This window comes from Culex quinquefasciatus, chromosome 3 (genome assembly GCF_015732765.1).
Source record: "Culex quinquefasciatus strain JHB chromosome 3, VPISU_Cqui_1.0_pri_paternal, whole genome shotgun sequence".
In the NCBI taxonomy this organism is placed as follows: Eukaryota; Metazoa; Arthropoda; class Insecta; order Diptera; family Culicidae; genus Culex; species Culex quinquefasciatus.
This window is the reverse complement of record NC_051863.1, coordinates 201,207,965-201,235,521: the sequence shown is the minus strand read 5'-3', so window position 1 is coordinate 201,235,521 and position 27,557 is coordinate 201,207,965. Positions and strand designations below refer to the sequence as shown.

General features: G+C 35.7%; 3 protein-coding genes across 4 annotated transcripts; 1 reads left to right on the top strand and 2 right to left on the bottom strand.

Moving 5' to 3' along the window:
* The first annotated feature begins 42 nt into the window (after positions 1-42).
* Positions 43-16,515, top strand: LOC6032800 (feline leukemia virus subgroup C receptor-related protein 1). 2 transcript variants are annotated; one of them, XM_038259371.1, is made up of 11 exons: positions 48-754; positions 8,350-9,221; positions 9,474-9,588; positions 9,738-9,840; positions 10,928-11,152; positions 13,108-13,253; positions 13,308-13,497; positions 13,812-13,936; positions 14,082-14,192; positions 14,257-14,431; positions 14,511-16,515. In XM_038259371.1, the coding sequence occupies exons 2-11, from the start codon at positions 9,083-9,085 to the stop codon at positions 14,604-14,606; spliced, it is 1,425 nt and encodes a 474-aa protein (XP_038115299.1). In that variant the 5' UTR covers positions 48-754; positions 8,350-9,082; the 3' UTR covers positions 14,607-16,515. The 2 variants fall into 2 exon arrangements, with proteins under 2 accessions (XP_038115298.1, XP_038115299.1); XM_038259370.1 differs by lacking the exons at positions 13,108-13,253; positions 13,308-13,497 and having other exon boundaries at positions 43-754.
* Positions 16,516-16,709: 194 nt separating this feature from the next.
* On the bottom strand, positions 16,710-18,536 carry LOC6032801 (uncharacterized serine-rich protein C215.13). The gene is made up of 2 exons (XM_038259373.1): positions 18,260-18,536; positions 16,710-17,292 (listed from the first exon to the last, which is right to left on the bottom strand). Exon 2 carries the CDS (start codon positions 17,267-17,269, stop codon positions 16,844-16,846), a length of 426 nt encoding a protein of 141 aa, XP_038115301.1. The 5' UTR covers positions 17,270-17,292; positions 18,260-18,536; the 3' UTR covers positions 16,710-16,843.
* A 1,325-nt stretch (positions 18,537-19,861) lies between these two features.
* On the bottom strand, positions 19,862-22,218 carry LOC6032802 (venom carboxylesterase-6). Its single transcript, XM_038263725.1, has 4 exons — positions 21,577-22,218; positions 21,170-21,520; positions 20,811-21,103; positions 19,862-20,230 (listed from the first exon to the last, which is right to left on the bottom strand). The coding sequence occupies exons 1-4, from the start codon at positions 22,090-22,092 to the stop codon at positions 20,053-20,055; spliced, it is 1,338 nt and encodes a 445-aa protein (XP_038119653.1). The 5' UTR covers positions 22,093-22,218; the 3' UTR covers positions 19,862-20,052.
* Between the last annotated feature and the right edge of the window lie 5,339 nt (positions 22,219-27,557).

Genomic DNA, 27,557 nt, shown 5'->3' with positions numbered 1-27,557 from the left:
GATTGTTTTTTTTTTTCTTGGAAGCGTTTTTGAGAGTGAGCTTCTCTCAAACAAAAACGAACTGTGCTTTCAGCTGGGAACACTGGCTTGATAAGAACGATCAAAACATTCGGTCGTGTAGCTTGCTGGAGCTTGGACGCTCTTCATTTGTGCTCTCCAACGTCGGATCCCGCAGCAGCATCCAGCCAGCACTTTCAAGGATTTTCTAACCAACAGTGTGAGGCAAGCTCGAGCAGACCTATTCCGGACCGAGCCGTCATTCGTGTTCCAACCGTTCTGCTAGCTGCACGTGTTTGCAACTTTGCTTTGTCTTCACTATCGCTTGCTGTACCATCAATTGCAAAATAAAACTGTATTTTTAAACAAAATGAGCATTCGCTCGTGGTGATTTGAAAGTGGTCGTAAAGTGTGCTGCGAGTTATTGGCTGGATAAGTAGTGACGGTGAATTCTGAAAGTGAATCGTTTGAAATTGGTGTGATTACATTATATATTCCGCTGATAAGAGCCCTCGTCTGGGCTGATTGCCATGCCTGCCTGCTAATAAAGGTTTATACACCTCCGAATGGCGAATGAGTGCTTACAACCAATCAAGAGGGTGGCGTGAATCTAATAACCACATTGTCACTTGATAACAAGTTTAACGCATGTCGAAGATAAGATTACCTGAAAAAGAATAGCGTGGTGAATAGTGTAAATCTAAATAAATGTGATACTTGATTGCTAGCAACCAAATTGGGAACTACTGAATCAAAGGTATTATTGTTTATATATATATATATATATATATATATATATATATATATATATATATATATATATATATATATATATATATATATATTTTGAATAACTAAAAAATAAGGGCTATAAAATACTATCGGTCATACTGTAAAACAAGTAAACATGATGAGGCTAAATAATTGACGGTTGACTATGATTTACTCGGCTCATTATTCAATCCATCCGTGTTTTGGACTCGAACGATCAATTGGGGCACGAAGGGTAGAATAAGTATATTGAAAATTTTCAAATTCTTTCTATTAGTAAAAATTACATGTTTTGGGCAGGTTATAAATAAGGTTTTTTTTTTTATTTGTTTCGACCCTGGAATTCCCATGTAAATACAACCGTGTGGCAAGGTTGTATAGAAGAACTTGAGTGTTGATTGGTTTTGTTTTGTTTTCGTCGTTCGTCAACTCATTAATAGTATATTGAATCAACAAAGAGCTGGGTTTCCCCTAGGCATTCGCACAACCGGTTTCACTGCTACTTTGGTTTTGTCATACTGTCATATCGATGTTTCTTTATTTCCGCATGCTCGAAGATCTTTTTCTTTAAATTTCCGCACAAATAATTAATTTTGTTAGTTAAAATAGACGAGTCAATCCTTTTAAGACAACTCCCATTGAATCTCTTAATGATTTTTATGAGTAGATATTTTAGTTGAGATTATGAAAGATTGTTTACCCAGGTTTTTGACGCTTGAAAAAAAAAAATAGTAAAACCGTTTAAATTAATGATCACATAAATGCTCCACTGCCCAAATTATTTTTCCTTGGTCAAAAGGTCATTTTGAGCAACCTTTGTCCTACGAAATACATTACTTCTCTTGTTTTTTGATTTTCCTCGTTAATTTTATTAATTTTAAAGACAAATTTAGGGGAAATTGGAGCTTTCTATTACAAAAAAAAAATACGAGACTGAAAAATCAAGTCTATCAAATAGAAATTGCCAGAAAACTACAAAAAAAAATCGTTTTTTTCAACATTTTTATTTTGAAAAACCGCTGTATCTTCACAAGGATTGGACATAAGAAAATGGTCAATATGGAAACTTTTATGTAAAATTGTCTAGGGAATCGATTGCCACCATCGGTTTTTGAATAATTTAACATTGACACCACTTAAAAAAACACTTTTAGTAAATAATTTTTGTATTTTTTTTTTGAAGAGACATACCATCCTGCATTTTTCGTGAGTCTTTTGTAACATCTTAACATATAACTTTTAAACTTAAAATTATAAAATCTTATAGAAGCGGCATGTATTTCTAATTCTGTGTGTTTTTATAGAAAGCCCGTCCAATTTCCTACAAGTTTGTCATTTGGACTTCGAGATACATATATTTTTAAATTACAAAATACACAAATATTTTAATGACTTACGCCCTTCTTAAATATTATTTTCGAGTACAATTGGCTCCATAAACACAAAAATGGCTTATATAGGCCATCAACAACGATAACGATGTTAAAAGGATCTGATTTAATTGGTTCATTAAAAAATTAAGCTTATTGTTTCGACCGTTGTATCAGTATTTTGCAAACAAAATTTTATCATCTTGTGCAATAGCTTATTTTTTATTATTAGATTTAAAATAAACATGCTAATTCAGTTTTTATAAAAATCGTATTCAATACCGTTGCATATATTTTTTTAAGTCTCTACTCTGACTAAAGTCGAGATGAGGGCAAAAAAATTAAATGTTACGGTTTCAATGTTTGGATGCAAAACATGTTTTAAAATACATTTTTATTAGTCCAGATGTTTTCAAGTTCAAATTATTTTTTTCTCGAAAATAAAACTTTTAGTGGTACCGTACATCTAGAGGGTGATGATTCTCGAGATATTCAATTTCCCGGGAATCGAGAGTTGAATTTTGCAATTTCCCGGGAAATCCCGGGACCCGGGAAATTTATTTCTTTAGCTAAATTTTTGATTTGTTGGCAAATTTTTAAAGAATTACACTAATTTATAACCAGTTTATAGCATTTTTTCAGTTTTATATTATGAACACCTTCTACTTTTTGAAAAAGCATTCCAAATCTGCTATTCAAGGGTGCACTAAACTTGCACTGATTTTTATCGATTCTACACTGAATGATTATTCCTGAGATTATTAAAATTGAAAAAAAAAAACGATTGAAATTCCGTATTTTCTCAGCCTGAAAGTTGTTGAAACATTTAAAAGATTTTTCGTTCTCAACTTTTTATTAGCAGTAATGAATATTTACAATTACAAGAAAAACTGAACTGATGATCAAAAATTTGCGTTCCTAAAAAATATGAAAAATGCCAGAGCATTACAATTTATTGTCAGTGCCTTTCGAAATTGAAAATTACTTGCCTCCAAATTTTGAAATAACATTCACGAAGAGAATTCAATTAATTTTAACTACCTTGGTTTTTCATTTCAAAGCTGTGACTGCTATTTTTTAGGTTAATTTTGGGATCATCAATTAAGATTTTTTACAACTTTTAAAATTTCACACGTTCTGAATTTGCAAATCAAAAATGCCTTGGTGAAATAGAAATGGCCATATAAGTTTTTTTTATGTATTGAATTTAACTTTTCTTATGTCACGGATTGGATTTTCAATTTTTTGCTTCAATATTAATAAAAATCAAAATTCCCGGGAGTCTCGACCAAATTTCCCGGGAATCGAGAGGTTCAAAAATGGCCGATTTCCCGCTCGTCACCCTCTACGTACATCGGAATTTCACAAAAAAAATTAACATTTTAAAACCAGTCCGAGCATTCTAAATGTTATAATCGTTTTTTCAAAAATATCAAAACCTGTTTTTCCTTTTGATTTTTGGGCCGATTTTGAGAAAAATATTTGCAATGGCTCAAATATGCATTAAACATTTTTTTGATAGTTTTTTTGTGTGACACGTAAATTTCTATGGATGAATATTTTAGAATACTCGAAAATTTGTATCTTGAGCAGGGATTTACTGTGTTGTGTGTTGTGTTTAGAATAAAATTGCAGGAGCATTCAGAAAAAAACTCGTAGAAAAAATATATTGCTTAATTGCCTAACAACCTTTTTATTACAAAAACGCTATGTTGACAACATTTACCATGGATTTTTTGTTTAAGTTGTTGTCTTCTTATTCCAAAATTGACAAACTTACGGACTCAATCCTGCAACAACTTGATTGTAGAATTAGTCAAACTTTGTTTTAAATTATTTTGTATACAGATTAATAAAATATCATATCGATAGTTCCGGTAGTTTTGAAGATAGTAAAATAGCTGTAACATAAATCTTGGCGCTAAAGGTCTGGTTGATTAAGTGTACACTTTGAACTGTTTACTGTGAAAAAAACAATTAAGCAACATGTTTTATTAAATTTTGTACATTCAAAATCATTGGGCAAAGCTTAAATCAAATAATATGCGAAATTCTAGAAAACTACTTAGATGATGAAAACATACAATAGTGTCACAAATGATTACAGTGTAATATTAAATTTCACTGCTTGATGATTATCTATGAGAAAACTATACCTTATCAAAACATAACGCTCTTAGTTTGATCCAATTGAGACTGCTTAGGAATAAACTTTGAACAAGAAAAAAAAACGGAATGGTTTGTTCTATTTTTGCCCCCAGTCAAATATATTGTATGCAATTTACCATGATTCCCCTCGTGCAGAGCAAAACAGGGAACCGTGAGAAGTGGCGTATTTTAGGACAGTCACGCTATTGTTGAATGAATTGGAGGTTCTAGTTTGTTACCGGTGATACATTGAATATGCACTTGAGCAATTCTCTACCAAAACCGGAAATGGATTTTATTTGTATTTTTTGATTTGGCTCAAACTTTGTGGGGGCCTTCCTTATGACCAAATATGCTGTTTTGTGTCATTGGTTCACCCATACAAGTCTCCATACAATTTTGGCAGCTGTCCATACAAAAATGGTATGTAAATATTCAAACAGCTGTAACTTTTGAGTGAATTTTCTGATCAATTTGGTGTCTTCGGCAAAGTTGTAGGTATTGTTGAGGACTTTTGAGAAAAAATAGGTACACGGAAAAAAATTTGCAGATTTTTTATCAACTTTTTCACTAAAACTCAATTTCCCAAAATACGTATTTTTGATTTTGAGATTTTTGATATGTTTTAGGGGACAAAATCCGCAACTTTTGAGCCATAGAGAAACATGGTCAAAATCTGCCGCCGAGTTATGAATTTTGAAAAATGTGAAAAAATCGAAGTTTCATGCAAAAACAAATTTGACATTATTTTTAATGCAAAATTGAATTTGCAATCGAAAAGTACTTCACAGATTTTTGATTAAGGGCTCCGTTTTCAAGATTTTAGCGAAATATTTGCAGTTTTTCAATTTTTAAAATAGTGACCATGAGTGACCATTTCTAAAAATATTTTTTTGAAAAGTTCAGAAAATTTGCTATAAAATTGTCTAAGAGACATTGAAGATTGGACCTCTGGTTGCTGAGATACAGCGGCAAGAAAAGAAACACGAAAATTGAAGTTTTCTAAGTCTCACCCAAACAGCCCACCATTTTCTAATGACGATATCTCAGCAACTAATGGTCCGATTTTCAATGTTAATACATGAAACATTCGTGAAATTTTCCGATCTTTTCGAAAAAAATATTTTGAAATTTTTTAAATCAAGACTAACATTTGAAAAGGGCCAAATATTGAATATTACGCCCATTTAAAATGCTAGTCTAGATTTAAAAATTTTCAAAATATTTTTTTTCGAAAAGATCGGAAAATTTCACGAATGTTTCATGTATTAACATTGAAAATCGGACCATTAATTGCTGAGATATCGTCATTAGAAAATGGTGGGCTGTTTGGGTGAGACTTAGAAAACTTCAATTTTCGTGTTTCTTTTTCTTTAAGCCGCTGTATCTCAGCAACCAGAGGTCCAATCTTCAATGTCTCTTAGACAATTTTATAGCAAATTTTCTGAACTTTTCAAAAAAAATATTTTTAGAAATGGTCACTCATGGTCACTATTTTTAAAAATTGAAAAACTGCAAATATTTCGCTAAAATCAAACTTTTGGTGGCTATATCTTGAAAACGGAGCCCTTAATCAAAAAATCTGTAAAGTACTTTTCGATTGCAAATTCAATTTTGCATTAAAAATTAATGTCAAATTTGTTTTTGCATGAAACTTCGATTTTTTCCAAAAATCACTATTTTTTCAAAAATTCATAACTCGGCGGCAGATTTTTTGACCATGTTTCTCTATGGCTCAAAAGTTGCGGATTTTTGTCCCCTAAAACATATCAAAAAATCTCGAAAATCAAAAAATACGTATTTTGGGAAATTGAGTTTTAGTGAAAAAAAAGTTGATTAAAAAATCTGCAATTTTTTTTTCCGTGTACCTATTTTTTTTCTCAAAAGTCCTCAACAATACCTACAACTTTGCCGAAGACACCAAATTGATCAGAAAATTCACTCAAAAGTTACAGCTGTTTGAATATTTACATACCATTTTTGTATGGACAGCTGCCAAAATTGTATGGAGACTTGTATGGGTGAACCAATGACACAAAACAGCATATTTGGTCATAAGGAAGGCCCCCACAAAGTTTGAGCCAAATCAAAAAATACAAAAAAATAAAAATGGTTGAAATCGGCCGATTTCGTAGAGAGTTGCTCACTTGTTTTCTTCTACATCAATGAGTTTTTGTTTAAATACATTATTCAGCTGATTGTATTTTAAATTATGTTCTTGGTAAATTGTATGAAGAAAAATAAATTTATTTTGATATGATTTTACGAGTTTGCATTAGTTTACAACTAATAGTCTCCATAATATAACGATCAGTCTTACAATTTATCTTGTTTTGAACTTGTTATCCGTAAATTGAATTGTATTCTTTTGATTGCACTGAATGACTGGTTGTAGAAATTTAAACCGACGGCCTATTTTTAATTCTTCATTATTTTGCATGTTTCAAAATTATCGGTTATTTGTTTCAATTTTCTTTTTTACGATAATGAAACCCACTGTACTAGAATCAGAGCAGTTGTAGAACGAAAAGCTTCAGTTTCAACGACCCATCCGCTTTGGCCTTGCAATAACAACCACCCCACACAAAACGTGTCTGGACTTAAATAAGCACTGTTGGGATTTGTAGGTGCAGAATGAAACTGTGTGTCAACGACGAGGCTTAAAAGTTTTTTCATCGTCATGGCTGCACTTTTGGGGCTTATTCCTGAAAAAAAAATATTTCAAGTTAAAAAATTTGGCAAATCCTTTCAAGAATCCGTTTTTAATTATTTTAGCTCAATTTGTCATACAACATCGACATAAAATTTAATTTGAATTCGCACATTGATTTGACAACCCTTTTAAACTAAAGGCTTTCCAGTTTTTTTTTCAATTGCGCCTGAGAATAACTTATGTTTGATTTCAACAGACATACGATGGCAATACAATTGTTCAAATTGTACTATTTATGCAAAATGTTATTTCGACGCTGTCGTGCTATCTTGTCGCACCCACCATTTGGACGTTCCGAGAAAAACGCGTTTTAATATCTGACCTTGAATAAACAAAACCGAAAGCACGCAATGTAAACAATAACAAACACGTTTTGTTTGGCTGAACCGTTCTAGGGTGCTGGAGATCCGAGTTATAATTACAAATGTTTACGGTAGTCTAACTTTTACGTGTGTCAAACGCGCTCTGACCTGAAATCCCTTTGGCCAGTTGTAGCACTTATATCAGTTTTCAGGGAGTGACAAGATAGCACAACATGATTGAAACTTCTTTTATGTAGTGTGTGGTAGTGAAATGGTGTCAGTGTTTATAGTTTATTTTTAATAAAATTAAATTTCTAGGAATAGTCTTATCAAGTTATCAGAAATTTTGCGTTATTTCCAGGTCAACTCAAAACAATGTTCCATGTTGGTGGATGGTCCGAGTGGTTGGGATGCCTGTACCAAGTTTTTGTTTTAACGACATCTTTTTCAATTAAAGAAATCGTTGGAATACACCAATAGCTGTGATGCAATTATTTTCGTTTCAATTATTTCCATTTCCGACCATTAATCCATGCGTAAAATTTGTCCAGATGACGATAAAACTCACAGGCGGTTTTAAATTGCTACGATTGGAACCGCGGTCCTTTTATAAAATATGTTTTTCTACGAATGCATTTAAACGGTGCACATCAATCAGAGCTAAATGAACCGAGATTTTCGGCTAAGGCATTTTTTGTATATTTAAAGCGAAGGGAAATGTCGATAAAACTTTTGATTCAACCCTTTAAAGACTATCAACAAAGCTAGACTATTCAAAATTAAATTGTTTTTCCGAGAATGCAACAAGAAGAAGAAAAAAACTTCATCGGTTTATGTCCCCGAATTCCAGTGTCCTTGTAAATTTGGAAGAAAGAATCTGTTTTTGATACTCATCAATCTAATAATGTCACTCATTACTAAAAGATTTAAATCCAAGATGACAATCATTTTATTTTAAAATGATTAATATTTTTCTTAACAATAGAATATTTTTTACAGTACATTAGGCAAGGTAATAAATCGTACCTTTACTTTTATCTTCTTTCAGCACGTAACAAGTCCTGCACCAGCGCACGGAAGCTTTACATTGCAAGAACGGAACATGCTAAGAATGTCACATAGCCCTCCGGCTTGCAATTTTCACGTTCACAATCCAATACCTAACAGTACATAAAGCTTTCAAAAGCAACGGAAAAATATCCCACTACTTCTATTAGTGTTATCGTTCCTGTGCATCCCAGTTTGGTAGTCAAGAAGAAGGGATATCAAAGAGTAATTCTACCAGTTGCTTGGAATTTCTTGAAGCCCAAATCAATATTTTTTGCACTTTTTTTTATAAATACTTAATGTGATTGAAATTGGAACGTAACGATGGAGACAGCAAATGAAATGGAATAAGCAACGAGATCATCACAATGATGCAGCGTCAATCGATTATGAATCTATTTTTAGAGCAATAAGCAGAAGTCCAAAATCGATGCACTCGAAACGTGCTGGCATAATTTAATATTTTTTCCGATTGAGGAAAATTGTGGAGTAAAAATCCTTGTATTGCAACCCAACCAGAGTAGACAATAATGACAATAATATTAGTACCTTATAGCGAGTAGATATTAACGAAAGAATTTTCTTTGGTGACAAGAAAAACTACTACTTTCCACTATACCACATACAAAAACAAAAGCCTCCGACGCTCATTTTTGGTCACACTTGGACAAAAGATTTTCAAAAGCTCTCTTTCGTTCGGCTCAACCGACAGCTTCCATAAGCACTCAAACACAATGGATCTAAAGCACTCGAGCGTACCAGAAGTGACGGTAGTTGCCGATGCATACATGCCCGGCAGCAAATCCTCCGATCTGATAAAGCCACCCATCAATGGATCAAACGCAACGCTGGACAAGCCCGCGCTGCCACCGGGTAAGTTAGGGCTCGAAATGCTGTGTTTTCTTCAAAACTTAAATCATTCTGTTTAGTATCAAGTAACCCATTCGATTAAAGTGGATGTTTTTTTTTTAATCAATCGAAAGTCCCATTAAATTGGAACCATTTTGCTCACAAATGTTTCTTCCTTCCGTTTTTTTTCTCTGCTTTGCCCTACTATCGTTGACCTAACCACGAAATATTGGATGGGATGTTCCACTGACCATTGCGAATCTGGACCGGAAACAGGGGAATTCAAGATGTACAAGCGACGATGGCTGGTGCTGGCAATTTTCGTAATGTATTCCGCCTCGAATGCGCTCCAGTGGATCCAGTACAGTATTATAGCGAATATAGTTCAAAGGTGAGTCAGATGTAAGCCACTGAAGGTTAATCTAGGTTGATATTATATAAAATGTGCTGTGCTAGATTATAGATGATTTCAAAGTAAAATGGATACGACGATGCATTACAACTATTTTTTGCTTTATTTTTCCCAATAATAATACGCAGATATTATAACATTAGCAGCACATGGGTGGACTGGACGTCAATGATCTTCATGATACTCTACATTCCATTAATTTTCCCTGCAAGCTGGATATTAGATAAACTGGTAAGTTACACCATCATCCAATCAGGTTCAATTTTCAATGTGATAACACAAAACCAAATTGTGTACTAAGCATTTCTAGACGATTCAAATGTGCACCATCTCCATGGTCGCTAGTTCATTACTAAATAGGAAAAGCATTGAATGAAGAGGCGGAACGTGCCGACCGCATAATTCATTGATTTTGTGTGACTGGACACCGTGATAAGAGCAAAACAAGGTTTATGGAAGAACGGTCCCCGCATTTGCTATCCTAGCTCTGTTTAGGACGTGAACACTTTGGCGAGATTCAATCAAGCCGGAACCCAGGGCGGTGCGTTTGAACTTGGGGCTTTATTCAGTGGGGGGTGTGCAATGTGCACCATGCGGAATCTCGTATCCTCCATTGAAAAGCACGACAAACGATGGTTTAGGATGGGCGGGAAATCCGCAAAATCAATTATAAAACGCACTACCGTGTAGACGACAGCGCGGGGATGGGAATAGTGACAAGCAGCATCCATTATGTGCTCTGGGTTATTGTACCGCAAATTGATGCACTTAAACGGTTTTGCTGAATTTTCACCTATGAGGAATTTAATTATGCTATCAACAAACATTAAACTCCAATAATAGAACTGATTAAAAAAAAGCTTTTGGTATTCTCTTTTTTTAACTTGATGCTATCACTAATAAACCAGAATGGCTTGATTTAAATTACATTCATACATACTACACCTCAGATTCGTTATATTCTGCACAACATGACTCATGACAACGGCCAAATAAACGGACTAGAAACCCAGGGCACAACACTAAACTCAGACTGATAACGAATTTATTCTCCCAACACGTTCTCTGCCACATTATCTCGTTGAAATAAATGAGGAAACGTATTTTCTTTTGCACTCTAGGCAAGGCAAAAGGCAGAGAATAATTCTGATAAAAAGTGGTTTAGCTTGAGTTTATAACCAAGTTGTCTAAGGTATTTTTGGAATAATAACAACTTAAGAATCTGAATGATCGTCATCGTTTTCTAAATTTAGTATTGAAATATCAAAAACAGTAAAAATCGTCTTGCGTTACAAATATCTTTTTGGTTATTCCACAGGGTCTGCGTATAGCTGCAATCAGCGGAGTGTTGGGCACATGCCTAGGAGCATGGATAAAATGTTTTTCCGTTCAACCCGATTTGTTTTGGGTCGGTTTCATCGGCCAGTCGATCGTTGCGGCGTCCCAAGTGTTTATCCTGTCACTGCCGGCCAAGGTTGCTGCCGTTTGGTTCGGACCAGACCAAGTATCGTCAGCTTGCAGTATCGGCGTTTTCGGCAATCAGGCAAGTACCTACCGCATTCAGCCCAAATTGAAATCATGCCTACAGCCCAAAGATTGTCAGGGTACGCCGGCCGCCGAGAAAAAGTTCACTCAAACGAGAAAAATTTGCACCACGGCTTCAATCGCGACTTTCGTGATTTATTACCTTTTTGGGCCCACCAACACCGGCAGCAATTGGATTTTTTCAATTTCCGTCCCCGGCAAATCCTAAAAGCCCATTTTACCAAATGACACCACCTCACCGATCAGGCCTCGACGTTCGCTTTGACTGACACGCACGGAACGAATTTTATGCTTCAACTCGTGAATTTATGGTGACTTTCAGCGATGGAGATTGTCACGAATGAAACAGGTCGTGTGACATGTGCAAAATATGACTACATGAAACACGCAAATCAATCAATGTTGTTAACTTCGAAAACTTCCTTTGATAATAATTTTCTTTGCCTGATGTTTTTTTTAAATTTAACTTTGTTTTTTATTAAATTCATTTAATTTTATATTTTTTCTAATTTTAGAACATATTTCATTTTTATTCCGTCTCAAGTAAAAAGAAGGAAAAATAGCTTCACAAACGACATCAAAGCTAATATTTTGCTTCTTCCAACACTGCTTCATTTCGTCATTTTCTAAATCAGATTCCACGGCAGACTCTTTAGCTTGAAGCACCAATCATTACGATGCTGTGCCAGAAGCTAGGAGATAATTTATCGATTCAATTATGTTTTTATTGAGCAATTTTTCATTGTCCTCTTAAGTGCGACACTATCTGTGAAGCTTATTTGCGAGTAATTTTGGAAGGAAAATAAGTGACATTTTTTTAATGATTTATAATTCTGTTAAAGATTGAAGTAATGAAAAAGTGTTCACGAAAAGATATAATGGTGGTTGGAATGAAAATTTATAATGAATCATTTAATTATTTTACTAGATTTCTACCAGAAGGTCTTAATAAACAAATTTATTAAATGGTTTTGTTACATGAAAAATTGAAAGTTATGAATATCGTAGGAACGTTCAACTTGCAACAAAATATCTTGTTACCAAAAAGCTAATTTCCTATCCAACAAGTAAAACTCGCGAGAAAAAAAAATAGATGATGGTGCAGATTATAACTAGCGTGAAGAAGGAAAGGCAAAGTCATTTTGCAAGCAGATCACGAACCCCGTGGTGAGTACTTCCTGCGGACGCTGTGGAAATTGTGGGAAAATCAGCACAGGATGAACGAGGACGATTAACTTTATTGCTCCGTCGGGAGAAAAGCTGGCAAAGTGTTACAATTAAAATGTTCACTCGATTAAATCTTTCTCAAGAGGATGATGTTTGCGCTTTTAAAATGTTTGAGAGCTCTTACTTTTTGCCGTCGCTCGCTAAAACTCAAATAATAAGAGCGACCGTTCATCTTGCTGGTACATCTTTAAGGGTAGGCCCCCGAAAATATCTTTTCTACTAGGGCTTTTAATTGACGTTACAAACTTTAAGTATATAAATCTTGTTTTGTTGCTAAAAGTCTATTTTCCGAGTTCAAAAAAATCAAAAATCCAAAAAGTTCATATATGACATAACAAATGTCCATCCAACCACTCGGTGCCGTTTTAATTGAAAAAGTCACAGCTGTGCTGAAGGTGGGAGGTCAAGCCCTGGGAGGTGTTGAAAGTGTGGCTGAATTTTCCTCTAACTGCGGGGTCGTGCTGATGGCAGCGAATTACAACAGCATCAGCTGGACAGCCACCGGTACCCGTGATGAACGTGTGGCTGACACGTGGTGAATAATTTATTAACAGTCACTTGAAGTGTAGGAGGGGAAAGGACATTCCAACCAAAAAAAAAGGTGGTTGACAGTGTAATTGTTTTTAACCGTTTTGTTTGAAATTTGATTGATCAATAATAAATTTGATCAATACAATCATATTTTTCGTATGGTGGACTTACATTTTTTTTGCTTCATTGTTATAGCTTGGAATTGCCGTTGGCTTTTTGGTGCCACCCATGTTGGTCCAGAACCACGATGATTTGAATCTTATTGGTGATGACCTTCGAGTTATGTTTTACATCGTAGCCGGATTTACAAGTTTGCTTGTAATTTTGGTGCTTGTCTGTAAGTATGACAACTTCATATCAATGGCAGAAGAAAAACAAAAAAACATTTCCAACAGTTTTAAGGCGGCACCACCAACTCCTCCGTCGGCAGCCCAGGAGGCAACGCAGACACCTAATCCCCTTCAGTCGTCACCATTTATTCATTCCATCAAACGATTGTTGCTAAACCGAAACTACGTTCTCCTACTCATTTCGTACGGAATGAACGTTGGTGTATTCTACGCTATCTCAACCCTTCTGAATCAGGTTAGTAACTCAATTAAAGGTCGGGTATAATTATGCTCCCTCGTCTAATTTTGCGCTTGGTCTACCACTTGATGTGGAGACGTGCTCCATGTTAATGTCAACCCTTCAAATTGCCATGCTCTAAGGCGATTATAGCTATCAAAAGAGGGACCCTTTACCTTTGAAAGCGTTTTTGATTCATTTCAACGGAGCCAGTTCAGTTCGTATTGACAACATATTTATTTTCATAATAACTAAAAAAGTTTATTTATTCTCTACGGATATCATCCAATATTATTATCACTCCATTTTATTTCCCTCTTATTGTCATCAAGATCGTGCTTACTCATTATCCTGGACACGAGGTGGATGCCGGTCGAATCGGTGTTTGTATTGTTTTTGCCGGTATGCTGGGTTCCGTTGCTTGTGGAATCGTGCTTGATAAGACCCATCGATTCAAGTAAGTTATAGAAGAACTCGTTTGGACATTGAGTAAAAGCTTTTATTGTTCGGTTTCCTCTGTTAAGATGAGGCGTTTGTAGGGCATTCTCGTTTAAACGATATCAATGTTAAAAATGAATATTTTGATATATTTTCCTCAATAGGGAGACAACGTTGGCTGTTTACATTTTCACCATGATTGGGATGTGGATTTACACCTTCACATTGTCTATCGGACACATCTCAGTTGTCTACATCACATCAGCATTACTGGGGTATGTAGACTTAAGAATCAAAATGTTATATTTTTTAATCAACGCAATGATCATTTACACCTAGTTTCTTCATGACTGGATATCTTCCGGTGGGCTTTGAATTTGCCGCTGAATTGACCTACCCGGAACCAGAAGGCACATCTACAGGTCTCTTGAACGCTGCAGCTCAAGTTTTTGGTATCGCATTTACCATGGCTTATTCAGAGATTCTCAATGGTAGTGGAGACATAGTTGCTAACGTAAGTTAAAAATCAAGTGGATGGAATTTTTACACAGTATTTCAATTAACTTTTTTTGCATATCATGCAACTATTACAGGTGACAATGGCTGTGATGTTATTAGTTGGATCGGTTGTTACGGCAATCATTCGATCTGATTTACGGCGCCAAGCGGCCCAGAATCCAAATGCCTAAAAAATTCGCTCCAAATTTCAACAGAAAGCTAATTTTAGGTAAAATTTGTTCTAAACTCGTTGCATTTCGAGATTGGGTTTTTAAAGTGCGAGTATAAAGAAAGGATAAACTGTTGTTTAGAAAATATGACTAGTTTTGATATATATTTTATAAGTTTATTAATCGAAAGTTTAGATTAACATGATTAACAAATTCCACACACTCTGAAACTTGTTCAAATAGGATGAACCGAGAGAAAGGATTCAAACTCAAACCAAAAATAAATTAGTCGGCACCTCTCCACTGGAATGTGCCTGAATGCCATATATCCTATATTCTGTGCACATATTTACAATGGCGCAGAGAAAGCGAGTTGAAGTGAGACAGTCAATTAAATAAAACTTTAACATTCGGTACCACCAGATTTTAAATTGCATCACATTGATTGCTTTGAACTTTGAAGAATTAATAAATATTTATAAATTGGTATTTTGTGATGAAAACCACATGAAAAATCTTTATCATTTGAATCACTATGCTGAACACAAGTTGAAAGCAATTAACTGTATAATAAAATATATTATCACCATGAAAGTGGAAAAGTATTTTAGGGTAAGTTTGTTGCTAGATTAGTAATACAAAGTACAATAGTTAGTATTAGCTGTGATAACTTGTTAAATTGTAAAATGAACGTGCTAGATTTGTATTCAAGTAGTCGATTGAACGAGAAAACCTCCCCAACCAGATACCTAATATAGCGTAAAATGACAATAAAAGCCAAAATATGTCTAAAACAACCCATTCATGTTTATATAATGTCACTCTTACTCGTTCTGCTGATATAAAAAGATGCAAATTATATTGATGCAGTTTTTAAAAAAACATTATCATAACTACATTATATTGTGCAATCCCTTAGACGAGTGCAATAAAACATTTTTTTACACTGCTTCATCTGATGATGTTGAAAAGGGTGACAACAATATCCAACCTATCCAATGACAATACATGCAATACCTTTAGATGATGCTTGGTATTTATTCAACTGAGAGTTAATAACACAAACAAAAAACAAAAAGACTTAGAATTTAGATAAAAATAACATAAAATAACATTATGAATAAGCGCTCGTTACAGGTGGAATTATCTAGTCGGAAAGTTGTGAGTAAAATTTTAAAAGCCAATTGGTAGAATTACAATTCCCTACACCGAAACTGCACACATCCAATACACCCACTCAAACAAAGAAACAAATGCCAAAAATATTTTAGATAACGAATGTGTTTACCAAAATAGTGTTTAAAGAAGAACGAGAGTAGAAACTGAATTAATGTAATCGAGCGACAATAAAAAAAAAACAACATAACAAAAATGCATAGCTGAGAAGAAAATCGACCGGTAGTTGCCATCCATAAACGCGAAGGTGATTTTTAAAGAAATATTAGGGTTCCGCTATAACCACGCTTCCCTGTTTTTGCATGGACAAAATGTCATCAAATAGATTCAGATGTCATGTCTTAATACTAAATCACTTGGATTCTAGGCAAATGTCCAGTTCTTATGCTTGAGTGACTGTTACAATCCAAATACTGCAGTGTTTAAACACATATACTCCCAAGCTGAAACGTCGGTTGTACCTTTTCCTTGAATTCCGACATATCTTAGTCGATCTGAGAATTACATGTTAACCAACTTACATTACAGTTCAAAAAGGTATAACCATCTTTAAGCTTGAGAGTTTAAATACTGAAGCATAGCTGTGTGCGTGTGAAATATTTCACAATAGTAAAATCAGGTTGGAAACTGAATAAACATATAACTGATTCCATTCAATCCCATTTGAACAAGACATAACAATATCAAACAACAAGTAAACGTGAAATTCTTCGCATGAGCAATACAAATAAAATTTAAAACGCATTTCACGGTATCAATGGTGTTAATTAATTTGAAAGAAACTTTAATTATTTAACCTGAACGTCATCTTTCTCTGAAGCAAAATGTGTTTCAACTTGGGTCCAAATATAGAACATTTGGTCACACTTTGAGATTTTTTTTTCACGTGTGAGTAAGGTGTGCCGATTTACGCATTTCAGGTTGACGAAACACAAATGAAACAAGCTATTAAATTTTACTGCCTTCTGCTTGTTTTATTGGGCTTTTTAAATTATTACAAACGTACGGATATGAAAATTTTAATCAATTTCTTTTTCAAAGGTAGTTATTCGAAAGTAGAAGTTGTAATGTTTTGAAAGTATCTAATTTTTAAAGAAATCGTCGATAGCTGTGCTGGAGTCGAACGAAGATGATTTGATACTGGACATGGACGATGAACTGGAAGAGCTGAATGACGAGGATACCACTTTGCTGCTTGAAACGGAGCTTATCACGGACGAAGAAGAGAGCAGTGATGAGGCAAGAGATCCAGTATCCGAAACTTTTTCAGACACACTCCGTTCGGAAGCAAACGATGACTCTGATTTCTCCACAGTCTTAGAGATGGCGTTGGCACTTTCCTCCAGGATTTCCTTTTCGCTGCTAGCGCCGAAGCTTTTGGACTGCGTAACGCTTTTTTCGGAAACGCCGGCAGATGATTTTTCGACAATTACTTCCTTCGAAATCACGGGAGTTTGTGACTCGGTGAGGGTCATTTCAGTCTTGGTGGTGCCTTCAACGAGAGCCATTTTTTGTTGCTATTTTTGAGTATCTGCGAAAATGGGGGAAGAAAAACAAAACAAGCAGGTGTGAATATTAAATGACACAAAAATGATGAAGGAATTTTCACAGCATCAGCAACCTACTTCTATCTAATATGGTTGGGAATGAGAGCACGGCTTCATTATTCTTCTCTGTGGATAAGTGTATGTAAAGTGGAAACGCGGAAAATTCAAAACATGCTTTCTACTCCTTGGAGAGGACCGGCTATTTTTAGTATTACAACAAGGTTCATTTTGTCTCAGACATTCCAACTATACGGTCTGAGGAGATGGGAATAGCATCCAAGAATGAAATAATTAAGCGACGACAATGAGTCACGTTTTTCTTAATATGCTTTTTTATTTCACTTATGCTTGGCAAACGGTTCGCGGATCCGGCCAGCACTGAGTCATCCCGTTGCAACTAATTGATTCATTCCCAGTAAAGGATGCATTCATCATATTTCATGATAGCTTGAAATTTTTTAGGCTATCAACTCATTCCTTTTCAAAAGGCCACTTAGTGCAAAATTGATAACGTAAATGCCTTTGTCATTTTTATCAACAGCAAAATAGGTCATCTGATTGTTTTTTATTTCTTACAATAAATTATTCTTTATTTTGTTCATAAACACAGGCCTGTTTCATTACATTATTACTTTAACTATACATGATGAAAAATCAAACCACAACATGTATGCCAAGCATCTTAATTAATTTCTTTAGCCAGAATTCTCTAAATCACACTCGTCTGCGAATTTCTCTTAATGACCATCGTAAGAAGGAGATCCGTTGAAAAACAACTCATAATAATACTACAACATGCCACTTCTCAAAGTCTTTTGCCACGATAAACAATCCATTATTCACACATCTATTATTAATTATAATGTAATCAAAAAGCAATTCACACTCCACCTCCACAAGTCAAACCTTTCGCACCTTAAACCGTGGGAGGTTCAGGTTCAGTTTACTCACCTGAAATAAGTTCAAAATTGGTACTGTTTTTTTTTCAACCGTTCACTTTCACTGCTCAGATCGAACTAACGCCGCAACGCGTTGGGGAACCGGCTTAACTTGGCTGAGCCTGCTCTGCTGTAGTATTGTTCAGGATAAAAATAAATCCGCTGTTTCAGACGGCGTTTGCACTGTGAATGTTCGGCGAACGAAGAATTCTTCTCCACACCAATACAAGTATTTGCCAGTTTGGGAGAGCGTAGTTGCATCCACGAGACTCTGGTAGATTATGATAGGACTAGCGTTGATCGAAGCTGCTTTTATTTGACCATGCAGATGAATTAATCAGAATAAGAGAATTAAAGAGAGTGATTCAACATCATTCCTTAATTCGTTTGTCTTTGTTTCTTTTAAGTTTGTTGAAAATGAAGGTTACCATTTTTTTTTTTCAAAAATATGTACAACAGCAATTCATTCAATTGTTTGAATAATTTGCAATAAAAAATATGAGTATTTCATCTATTTGTTTGTGGCCTGAACAGTCATTGGCTCTCTCCTCTCTTTTTTAATTTCAATTGACGAAACGCTCAGAGGGAAACAAGCTAACAATTTACAAACCATTGCAAGCAGGATGAAATCGCTTTCACATTGAGATACCCGTCCCACCCGTTCGTCACTAGACTGGGCGAGGAAAATTATTTCGTTTACGGTACTGGGAGACATCCCGAGGACAAGAGAATTTAGCTTTTCTTCATGTCACTACGAGCCGTTGGTTTCGCATTTACATGAGTCATGGCGGTATTTTGGAATGAAACTACTAATCGGATGAGGAAATAAATAATGAATTTTTTTTAGTGACTTAATGATACATCATATTCGCCTACAAATAAATCTAGAGGTTTTTTTTTTCAAAGGTTCAATAACTAAAAGTTCATTATTTGCTTTTTGGGTGTTTTTAAAAACAACTAACTCAAGGCGATTTCAAAAGCGCCCAAAAAGCAAAAAATGACATTTTTCTTTGTAGAACCTGTTAAGCCCCCCCCCCCCCCTTAAAATCGGCCCGGTAAATCGGGGTTTAAGTTTAAGTTCGTTTGAAAATATTTTATGTTTTAGTGGATTTTCTACATACAGCAAAAACTTATGTTTTCGTCAAAACATAGATTCTCAAAACATTTTTTTAAACAAATTATGGTAAACCAACTATATTTGTATATACTGCAATTTCCTACAACTTTTTCATTCAAATGTTGAAATTCTGGCTTGCTATTTCATTTTTTTGCCCCCCTTCCTCGACTTTGCCCAGAGCGGAGGGAGTAATACTTTGAATAATATTTGCAATGGCCTATTGATGGGAGAATTATAGGCTAGTTAAAAAAAAGATGAATGATTCAACACGACCCATCAGGCCTGAATAGGTTATACATTATTAAAAATTGTCCCAGTTCCAAGAAATTTGAGTTTACATGCTCTGGAGTAATCAGAATTTGTTCTACATTGACACAGGGAAAATCAACTGGCTGAGAATTTGAACAACCCTACGTAAATTACATTATTTATACATTTATTTGAAAGATGGCTTTTGTGATGGGTGATTAAAGTAAATGGTCAAGTAACATGAATTGAAAAATATAAAACAAAAAACAACCTGATTTATTTTTATATTTGATACACATTTGTTTGCAAATTTGAAACACTAATAATCTTTTTGGCAGTAAACCAATCGCTCCGAATATATTGGCACGTTTTGTCAGGAATGCGTTCTGAATTAGCACTATACAAGTATCACATTATATTTCTTCTAACCATGAGTTAATTTAGTAAAATTTTCTCCAAAAGCTGAATAGATCCTCATTCCGACCATTTGATACACGTACTTCGAAAGGCTTGCCAGGTTCGCTAGAATTTATGAACTCTAGTACATCACAATCCATTGATTGGTAGACCTCATTGTCATTGTTGCAGCCTCGGTATGGTTTCAATGGAGTAGCCACTCTGGAAAGAAGAAAAGAACAATGAAAAATGCTTTGCGCGACTCTGCAGAATAACACCAGCAAAGGTTACATAAATATCTTTTCTCAAAAAAAAAAAAAAAAAAGAATTTCGTTCTATTAAACCAAGTGTTTTTAACATAAATTAGATTTGTAATTGTGAGATTCATTCATTGCCAATAAAATAAATTAAACTAATATTAATCGTCATTATATTGGGCTCCTCCCAACTTGCCGGTGTGAAACCCAATTATCCGAGTCAAACAAAAAACTTTCGATAAAAGTGAGATAAAAGCGTTCCGCTTCATTCTTCCCTCTTTAGATGCGAAGATAATAAATCTGTCACCCACTTTGGAAAGCCAAAAATTTTCTCTTGCCTTTACTCTAAACGTACTCTTCCTGTCTCGTGCTGAACACTACTCTGCTATCACGGTTATCACGTGGGAGTGCGAGGGGAGAGAATTCCAGTGAGCGGTAGAATAAGCTAATTTCAAGGCAGAAGTACGCCGAAATCTCATTATAAAACTTTTCCCTTTTCCGCGTTTACGTTTTCTTGCCGTAAACCACTTAAGGCTAAAACTTACCCATTGATGGCGAAATCGATGAAAAACTCTACAAAGTGGTGCGACATTCGCGCCTCTTTGGACTTGTGCGGAAAGTCGGGGAAAAGCGCTGGGGATCGGAAGAGGTAGATTAGCTCGTCGCAATGCACTACGCCAAAGTCTTGGTGGGTAAAAGTGTACAGGAACGAGTACGAATAAGGACCTTTGAAGCTGAACTTGTAGATGCTAACCGGTGCCAGCTTGGTGTCAGCGGAAGTCACATGCTGTTTTACGGCCGATTGAATCGGATACAGAAACGCCGCTTCGGTGTATAGCTGGAATTTAATTTTGGTGCCGTTAGGGAATCTATTTGCATTGTGAATTGAAGTTTTTTTTCTTACATCGACCAATCGCTGCTCGTTTTCTGTTGTTATCCACTTCTCGTCAGTGCTATCATTGAAGTATCGAAGCTTTAATACTTTCATCAATTCCTGCGAGGATGGTTTCTCCAGGAGCATGGGCAGTATGTAGCTAATGTTAGCATTTAACTCATTCAGAAGTTTTTCATTAGACGTGATTGCAATAGCTCGAACTGCGCCGTCATTTGGAAGGTATCCGGTCATCCAAGGAATTTTCTGATAGCTGCCTTTCCTCCAAGAAATACGAGGATCTTCGATTAAAAAAGATTCATTTGATGAACAAAGTGGTTCCACAACCGGTCTATACAAGGTTAGTGGATCGATTGACCAAAACTAAAACAAAGAGCAATTAAAAACTGAAAAATAAACTTAAGCATACAAATAATCACTTTTAATTTATCGATACTTCCCGAAAGCACATTTGCATCAACATTTCTCAAAGCATCGACCAACTGCTTTGAGGAAAGCGTATCCACTTGCGTGATACCCACTGCTTCTGCTTGCCTCTGGGCCAAACTCAAAGGATCCTCGGTCGGAATGTTCCATGGCGCAATTGCATTGCCACTCATCACGATAGCTCTGGAGAAAAGTCCGTCACTCATAGGGCTAATCATGTGCATGTGGACCGATGCTCCTCCGGCACTCTGGCCAAATATTGTCACCAAGTCGGGATTTCCTCCAAAATATGCAATATTATGTTTTACCCACCGCAGGGCCATGACCTGATCTTTGAGTCCAAAATTTCCCGGAGCGACCTCATCACCCGTAGAAAGAAACCCAAACACGCCTAGTCTGTACTGGAATGTTACCAAAATAACCCGACGGGTGTCCATAAAGTATTCTGGTCCTATTATAGAAGGACTTGCACCACCAGCAAAGAATCCACCTCCATGAATGTAAACCATAACCGGGAGCGGTGTTTTGATGAACTGTGAACCTAAAAAAGAAATATTAATTCATCAAATCCAACAGCATAAATTAAATAAATGTGTCAAAAGTCTCATTCCTGGTTTGTTGTACAAAAATAATTTACTGAAACTGTTTTTAGTGCTCTAAACTTCAAAACTTTGAAAAACCGAATACGGGAATCGATTCTCCAGACAATTTTACATAAAAGTCTCCATATTGACCACTGTCCTAAGTTCCATTTTCCTACAAATTTGTCTTTGACGACTTTTTGATACGGTTTGAGTTACAGAAATATTTAAAATCCGAATTGCAACAATATTTAAAACACTTGCGCCTTTCTCAAATGTCATTATCGAGTGCAACTGGCTCCATATACACAAAAATGGCTTACATAAGCGTAGGATAACATGTCTACAAAGTTACATTGAAATCGGAGAGGGTCGAGAAAAAAGTACCTTAAAAATTCCTGGTTTGAGCAATTCCAGCTCTATACTAAAAATTAAAAAAGTCATAAATTCACCGCAAAATGATGCCGCCACGCGCCACACTCTAGAAGTGCACTTGTCGCAATATGTAGTTCATTCCCTCTCCTGAAATACTTTTTTCTGTTTTCAAAACAAAATTCCTCCGACTATATGTTCAAAGATGAAAGCTAAGCGTTACTAAGATCGCACTATCAGCAATCCATCGCGGTGGCGGGTGTGGCTCATTGATTGACTGGCGAACCGTGAGCCACGCCGCGACGTATTTTTAGCACCCGTTTACTTAACCGCCAATGCTGATGAACTCTCAGCGGTTCATTAATGTTTATTTCGGTTGGCATTACATCGCAACTAATTAGGACAATTATACATGCATACAATTCTTAGTATGCCCTTTTCAAAACTTAAATTTTTTTTTTTGCGCCTTCCTGGAAAACTGTCGTGCAGGCAGTAAACTTACAAATGGTAATACTTTTTTCCAAGCAACGTGATAATAGGGGAAGGTGGGGCAAGACGACCATATGGGGCAAGAGGAACAATCGCTCGTACGACCGTAATTTTTACAATTTTGATTATTTGCAGTATGAGTAATTGTTGCTAGCAATGCAATTAGCTGATTCTACTACCACATAACCGCCAAAACGAAGTAAACGCCACGGGACATGAGATTTTATGAAGTTTTTTTTTCAAAACCTTTGTTTTCTTATAATATTTGGAAAGTACAAAATAAAGCCTAGGGTTCGTTTTAAGGCTCATGGTGTCTTTACCAATGACTTGCACCTATTATAAAGTATGATTTAACTTCTTGTTTTTTTGTCAAGAGCTTTTAAAAAACCTTGTTCAGGTGGGGCAAGTGTACCATATGGATTTTTAGTATGGAAAAAATACGAATTGCTGCAACAACATATGGGTCATTCCACCTGAAGTGTGCAAGAAAAAATGCAAATTTGAAAATTACCATCTCCGATTCTGCTCAAATTTGGCAGAGCTGTTGAGACTATCAAAACATGCAAAAATCCCGAATTTCATCCAAATCGGACCACCCCCTCCATTTTTGTACGCTCCCAAAAAATCGACTTTTTGGTGATTTTTAAGCGAAACCCCTATCTTCAAACGACGATAACTCAGGAACCACACATCTTAGAGGGTCGGTCTTAGACTCAATTCTGAAGGAAATTGGACGTAGAATCCATTTCTGTGATCAAAATTTAGATTAAAATATGTTTTCTACCTGTATTGCGCAATTGAAAACTTGAAATGGCCGTATCTCAAAACAGCCCTATTTATTTTTTGAATTTGACCTCACCATCGTATTCCCCGTCCGATTTTACATAAGAATCACTTATCGATAGAAAGGAATATGTTTCGTTCCAGAGATATCGAATTTTAAAGTTTTGAGTATTTGAGATTACCTAAATTAGCTACACTCGCCGCCTCTGCTTGAAGCACTCAGGCGCGCTGATGAATAACTGCTACCTGCTTTTATTGAAATAAGATTTCATCCCAAATAATCATTAACAAAATAGGCAAATATTGAATGTACACCACTGTAGGAAACTGCTGTATAATCTTAAATAAAAAAAAAGTATACAGTGAATTTGTGTGCTAGCCCAAGAATGGAGTTTCCGCAGAGCTAGCAGGAAATTGCATTTGGTCTTGTAAGTAACACTCTCTTGAAGCATGATTAAGGAGGAGGATTTCTGGAAAGTATAAAACTGAAAAATGTAAGTAAATCATAAAGATTAATCTGATTTATTATCTGATTAAGATCAAAATCAGTTGTGTTGATTTCGACACCGTCCGAACAATAATCTTTTTTTTTTGTTTGTCAATCATTTAGAAATCTTGAAAGACGATAAAGCTGCTGTCCACATGTAACAGAATTGAAAAAAAAATCATCAACTATTCAGATGAAACTGGCTCACAATATAAAAATCGGTTTAATATGATCAACCTTTCAAACCGTAAGGCAGATATTATGGGGTTTTTGCTGAATGGCACTATTTCGCTACCGCACATGGCAATAGCTCTAGACCCCATGAGAGTTATTTCATCTACCACATCCAGCTCTACATTTGTTCTCACTTCAAATAATTTGATAACGTGGGAAAAATGAGGAATTAAGAAAAATATAAAAATAAAAGGAAAATGATATTTTTTTTTTGAAAATTGTATTGTAAAAACTCTGTAGCATTTGCAAATAAATATTCAAAGTTCAAATTTTACTTAATATGGTTCAATGACACTGTGATCATGAAAAACAGTGCATTGAAAATTACCCAATAAATATTCCTTAAACAAAAAATAGATTGTTCAAGGTATTGATTATCTCAAAATCGTATAAAATTATAAAAATGATTCATCTTACAGAATACCAGGTAGTAATTATTCATCAGCGCGCCCGAGTGCTTCTAGCAGAGGCAGCGAGTGTAGCTAATTTAGGTAATCTCAAATACTCAAAACTTTAAAATTCGATATCTCTGGAACGAAACATATTCCTTTCTGTCGATAAGTGATTCTTATGTAAAATCGGACGGGGAATACGATGGTGAGGCGAAATTCAAAAAATAAATAGGGCTGTTTTGAGATACGGCCATTTCAAGTTTTCAATTGCGCAATACAGGTAGAAAATATTTTAATCTAAATTTTGATCACAGAAATGGATTCTACGTCCAATTTCCTTCAAAATTGAGTCTAAGACCGACCCTCTAAGATTTGTGGTTCCTGAGTTATCGTCGTTTGAAGATAGGGACCATCCACAAACCACGTGGACACTTTTTTGGAAATCCCAACCCCCTCGTGGACAATTGTCCATACAAAAATAAACTTTTTGTATGGAGCATGGACAATCGCCATACCCCCCTTAAAGTGTCCACGTGGTTTATGGATGGTCCCATAGGGTTTCACTCAAAAATCGCCAAAAAGTCGATTTTTGGGAGGTTACAAAAATGGAGGGTGGTCCGATTTGGATGAAATTCGGGATTTTTGCATGTTTTGATAGTCTCAACAGCTCTGCCAAATTTGGGCAGAATCGGAGATGGTAATTTTCAAGTGCTGTTCCGCTTCAGATGGAATGACCCATATTTTATTGGGAAATAAATACATAAAAGTACATAAAAACTGATAAACAATTGTTGAAAAAAATGTCCTTACAAAATATAGTGATATTATCAAAATTTCCTTTTTAACATTTAAGTAATAATTTGTTTTTGTATAAACGATTGAATTTTTAGTAAAATATTATTACTGAATCTAAAAATTAAAGAAACGTTTCAAATACATTCTAATCTGTTGTATCTAAGTGATAAAAGTTCAATTGTTAGCAAATTAACATGTTGGCCTAACGGGTTGTTCGTCTTGCCCCACTAGTTAAGAAGAACGTACGGAAAACCAAATTTTTTAAAATCAATTTTTTACTAATCTAACCTAATCTAATCTAATCAGACCCTAGCGCAGCCAATCTTTCGAAGGGATCCTGGAGAGTGCCTTAGGTTAGATGACGCCTAGCACTCTTCTTGTCATTTATTAACATTTGTAGTGCGCCATTGCATTGAAATGCATTGAGACATCACAAGCGTTAAACCGGCCAGGCCTACTGCGTAAAGCCGTATCGCAGAGATGACTCGTAATTGGGTTGAGTTTGAGCACTGAGTGTTCGAACAACAACACAATTCTGAATCGACAGGGGAGGAAGAAGCGTGGGGACACACCACCATACGCTCCGAGATTTTTGGTTGTATTCGTTGGGAGCACCATGCTAAGAAGGTTTGGTACTCCGGGACCCTCTGGGATGGGACATTGTATTTCCACGAATGCCCTGGACACTATTTGCCGTGGTTATAGCGCCACAACTCACTCTCTGTAACAGTATTCCTAATGCTAGTCCAAGCTTACCAAGTCGTCATGGCCTAGTGGTTAGCATTTTTGCTTACCAACCCAAAGGACGGGATCGAACCCGCCTCGAGCGACTTTGATTTTTCGTTCAATTTCAAATTTATGTGTTCTTAACTTTCTCGTTGGGAGCAGATGGGCATCGAACCCAGAACCATTCGCTTACAAAGCGAACACCGTAACCAGTCAGCCACGGCCGCTCCTTTTTAAAATCATTTTTACATTAAAAACAGATTTTTTAAACTTGTTCTATCAAAGTCTTAGTCAAGACCTGGAATAAGATGATTATAAAAAAATCCAACAGATTTTTTAACGTTTTGATGGGTAATAACGAGCATTTCCTTAGCTTGCTACACTTGCCCCACTATCCCCTACCCTTAATTTTTTACGGAATTCTTACGCGGAACCATATAAGGGACAATGTTGACTTGCGTTCTTCCCAGCTTGCAGTTTTTGCATACGGGACATTTATGCAGATAGGGTTAGTTTAGTAGGCTCTCATTTGCCCAAGTTCACATAAATGTCCCATATTCAAAAACAGCAAGCTGAAAAAAATGCAGACCTCGGGTTTTGCAGAACTATGCCACTTTTTTATGATAGTACACACTGCATCATTATCACAAAAAATATGGAAATGCATTCGGGACATTTATGCGTACAAAGTAGTCACAAAGGGATCACAGCAGCTATTACTGTCACAATAAATTAAGTCCAGATTTTTTTTAAATAGTTCCTATAAGCTATTGTGTACGACTATACGAAAAAAACTCTAGAATTATATCAACGGTCTGGACCCGATGCCTGATTTTCTGTTACATTCTTATTGGAATTCCATATAAACTGTAGCGGGAATCGCAGGCACCGGGTCCTGACTATTAACCTATCGGATGCGAGTTAGCAACTGGGAAAATAAAATCACGATACTAAGTTGTGGCAGATTAATAGACAACGCTGGATGGGAAAAAAATATAAGTGGTGGTGTAATTACATGTAGCCTGTTATGTCTATTTATAGAACAGGTTTGTATAATTTACACTTTCCATACACGCGCCTAGATAATTTTGATTGAGATAATCATTACCGATGAT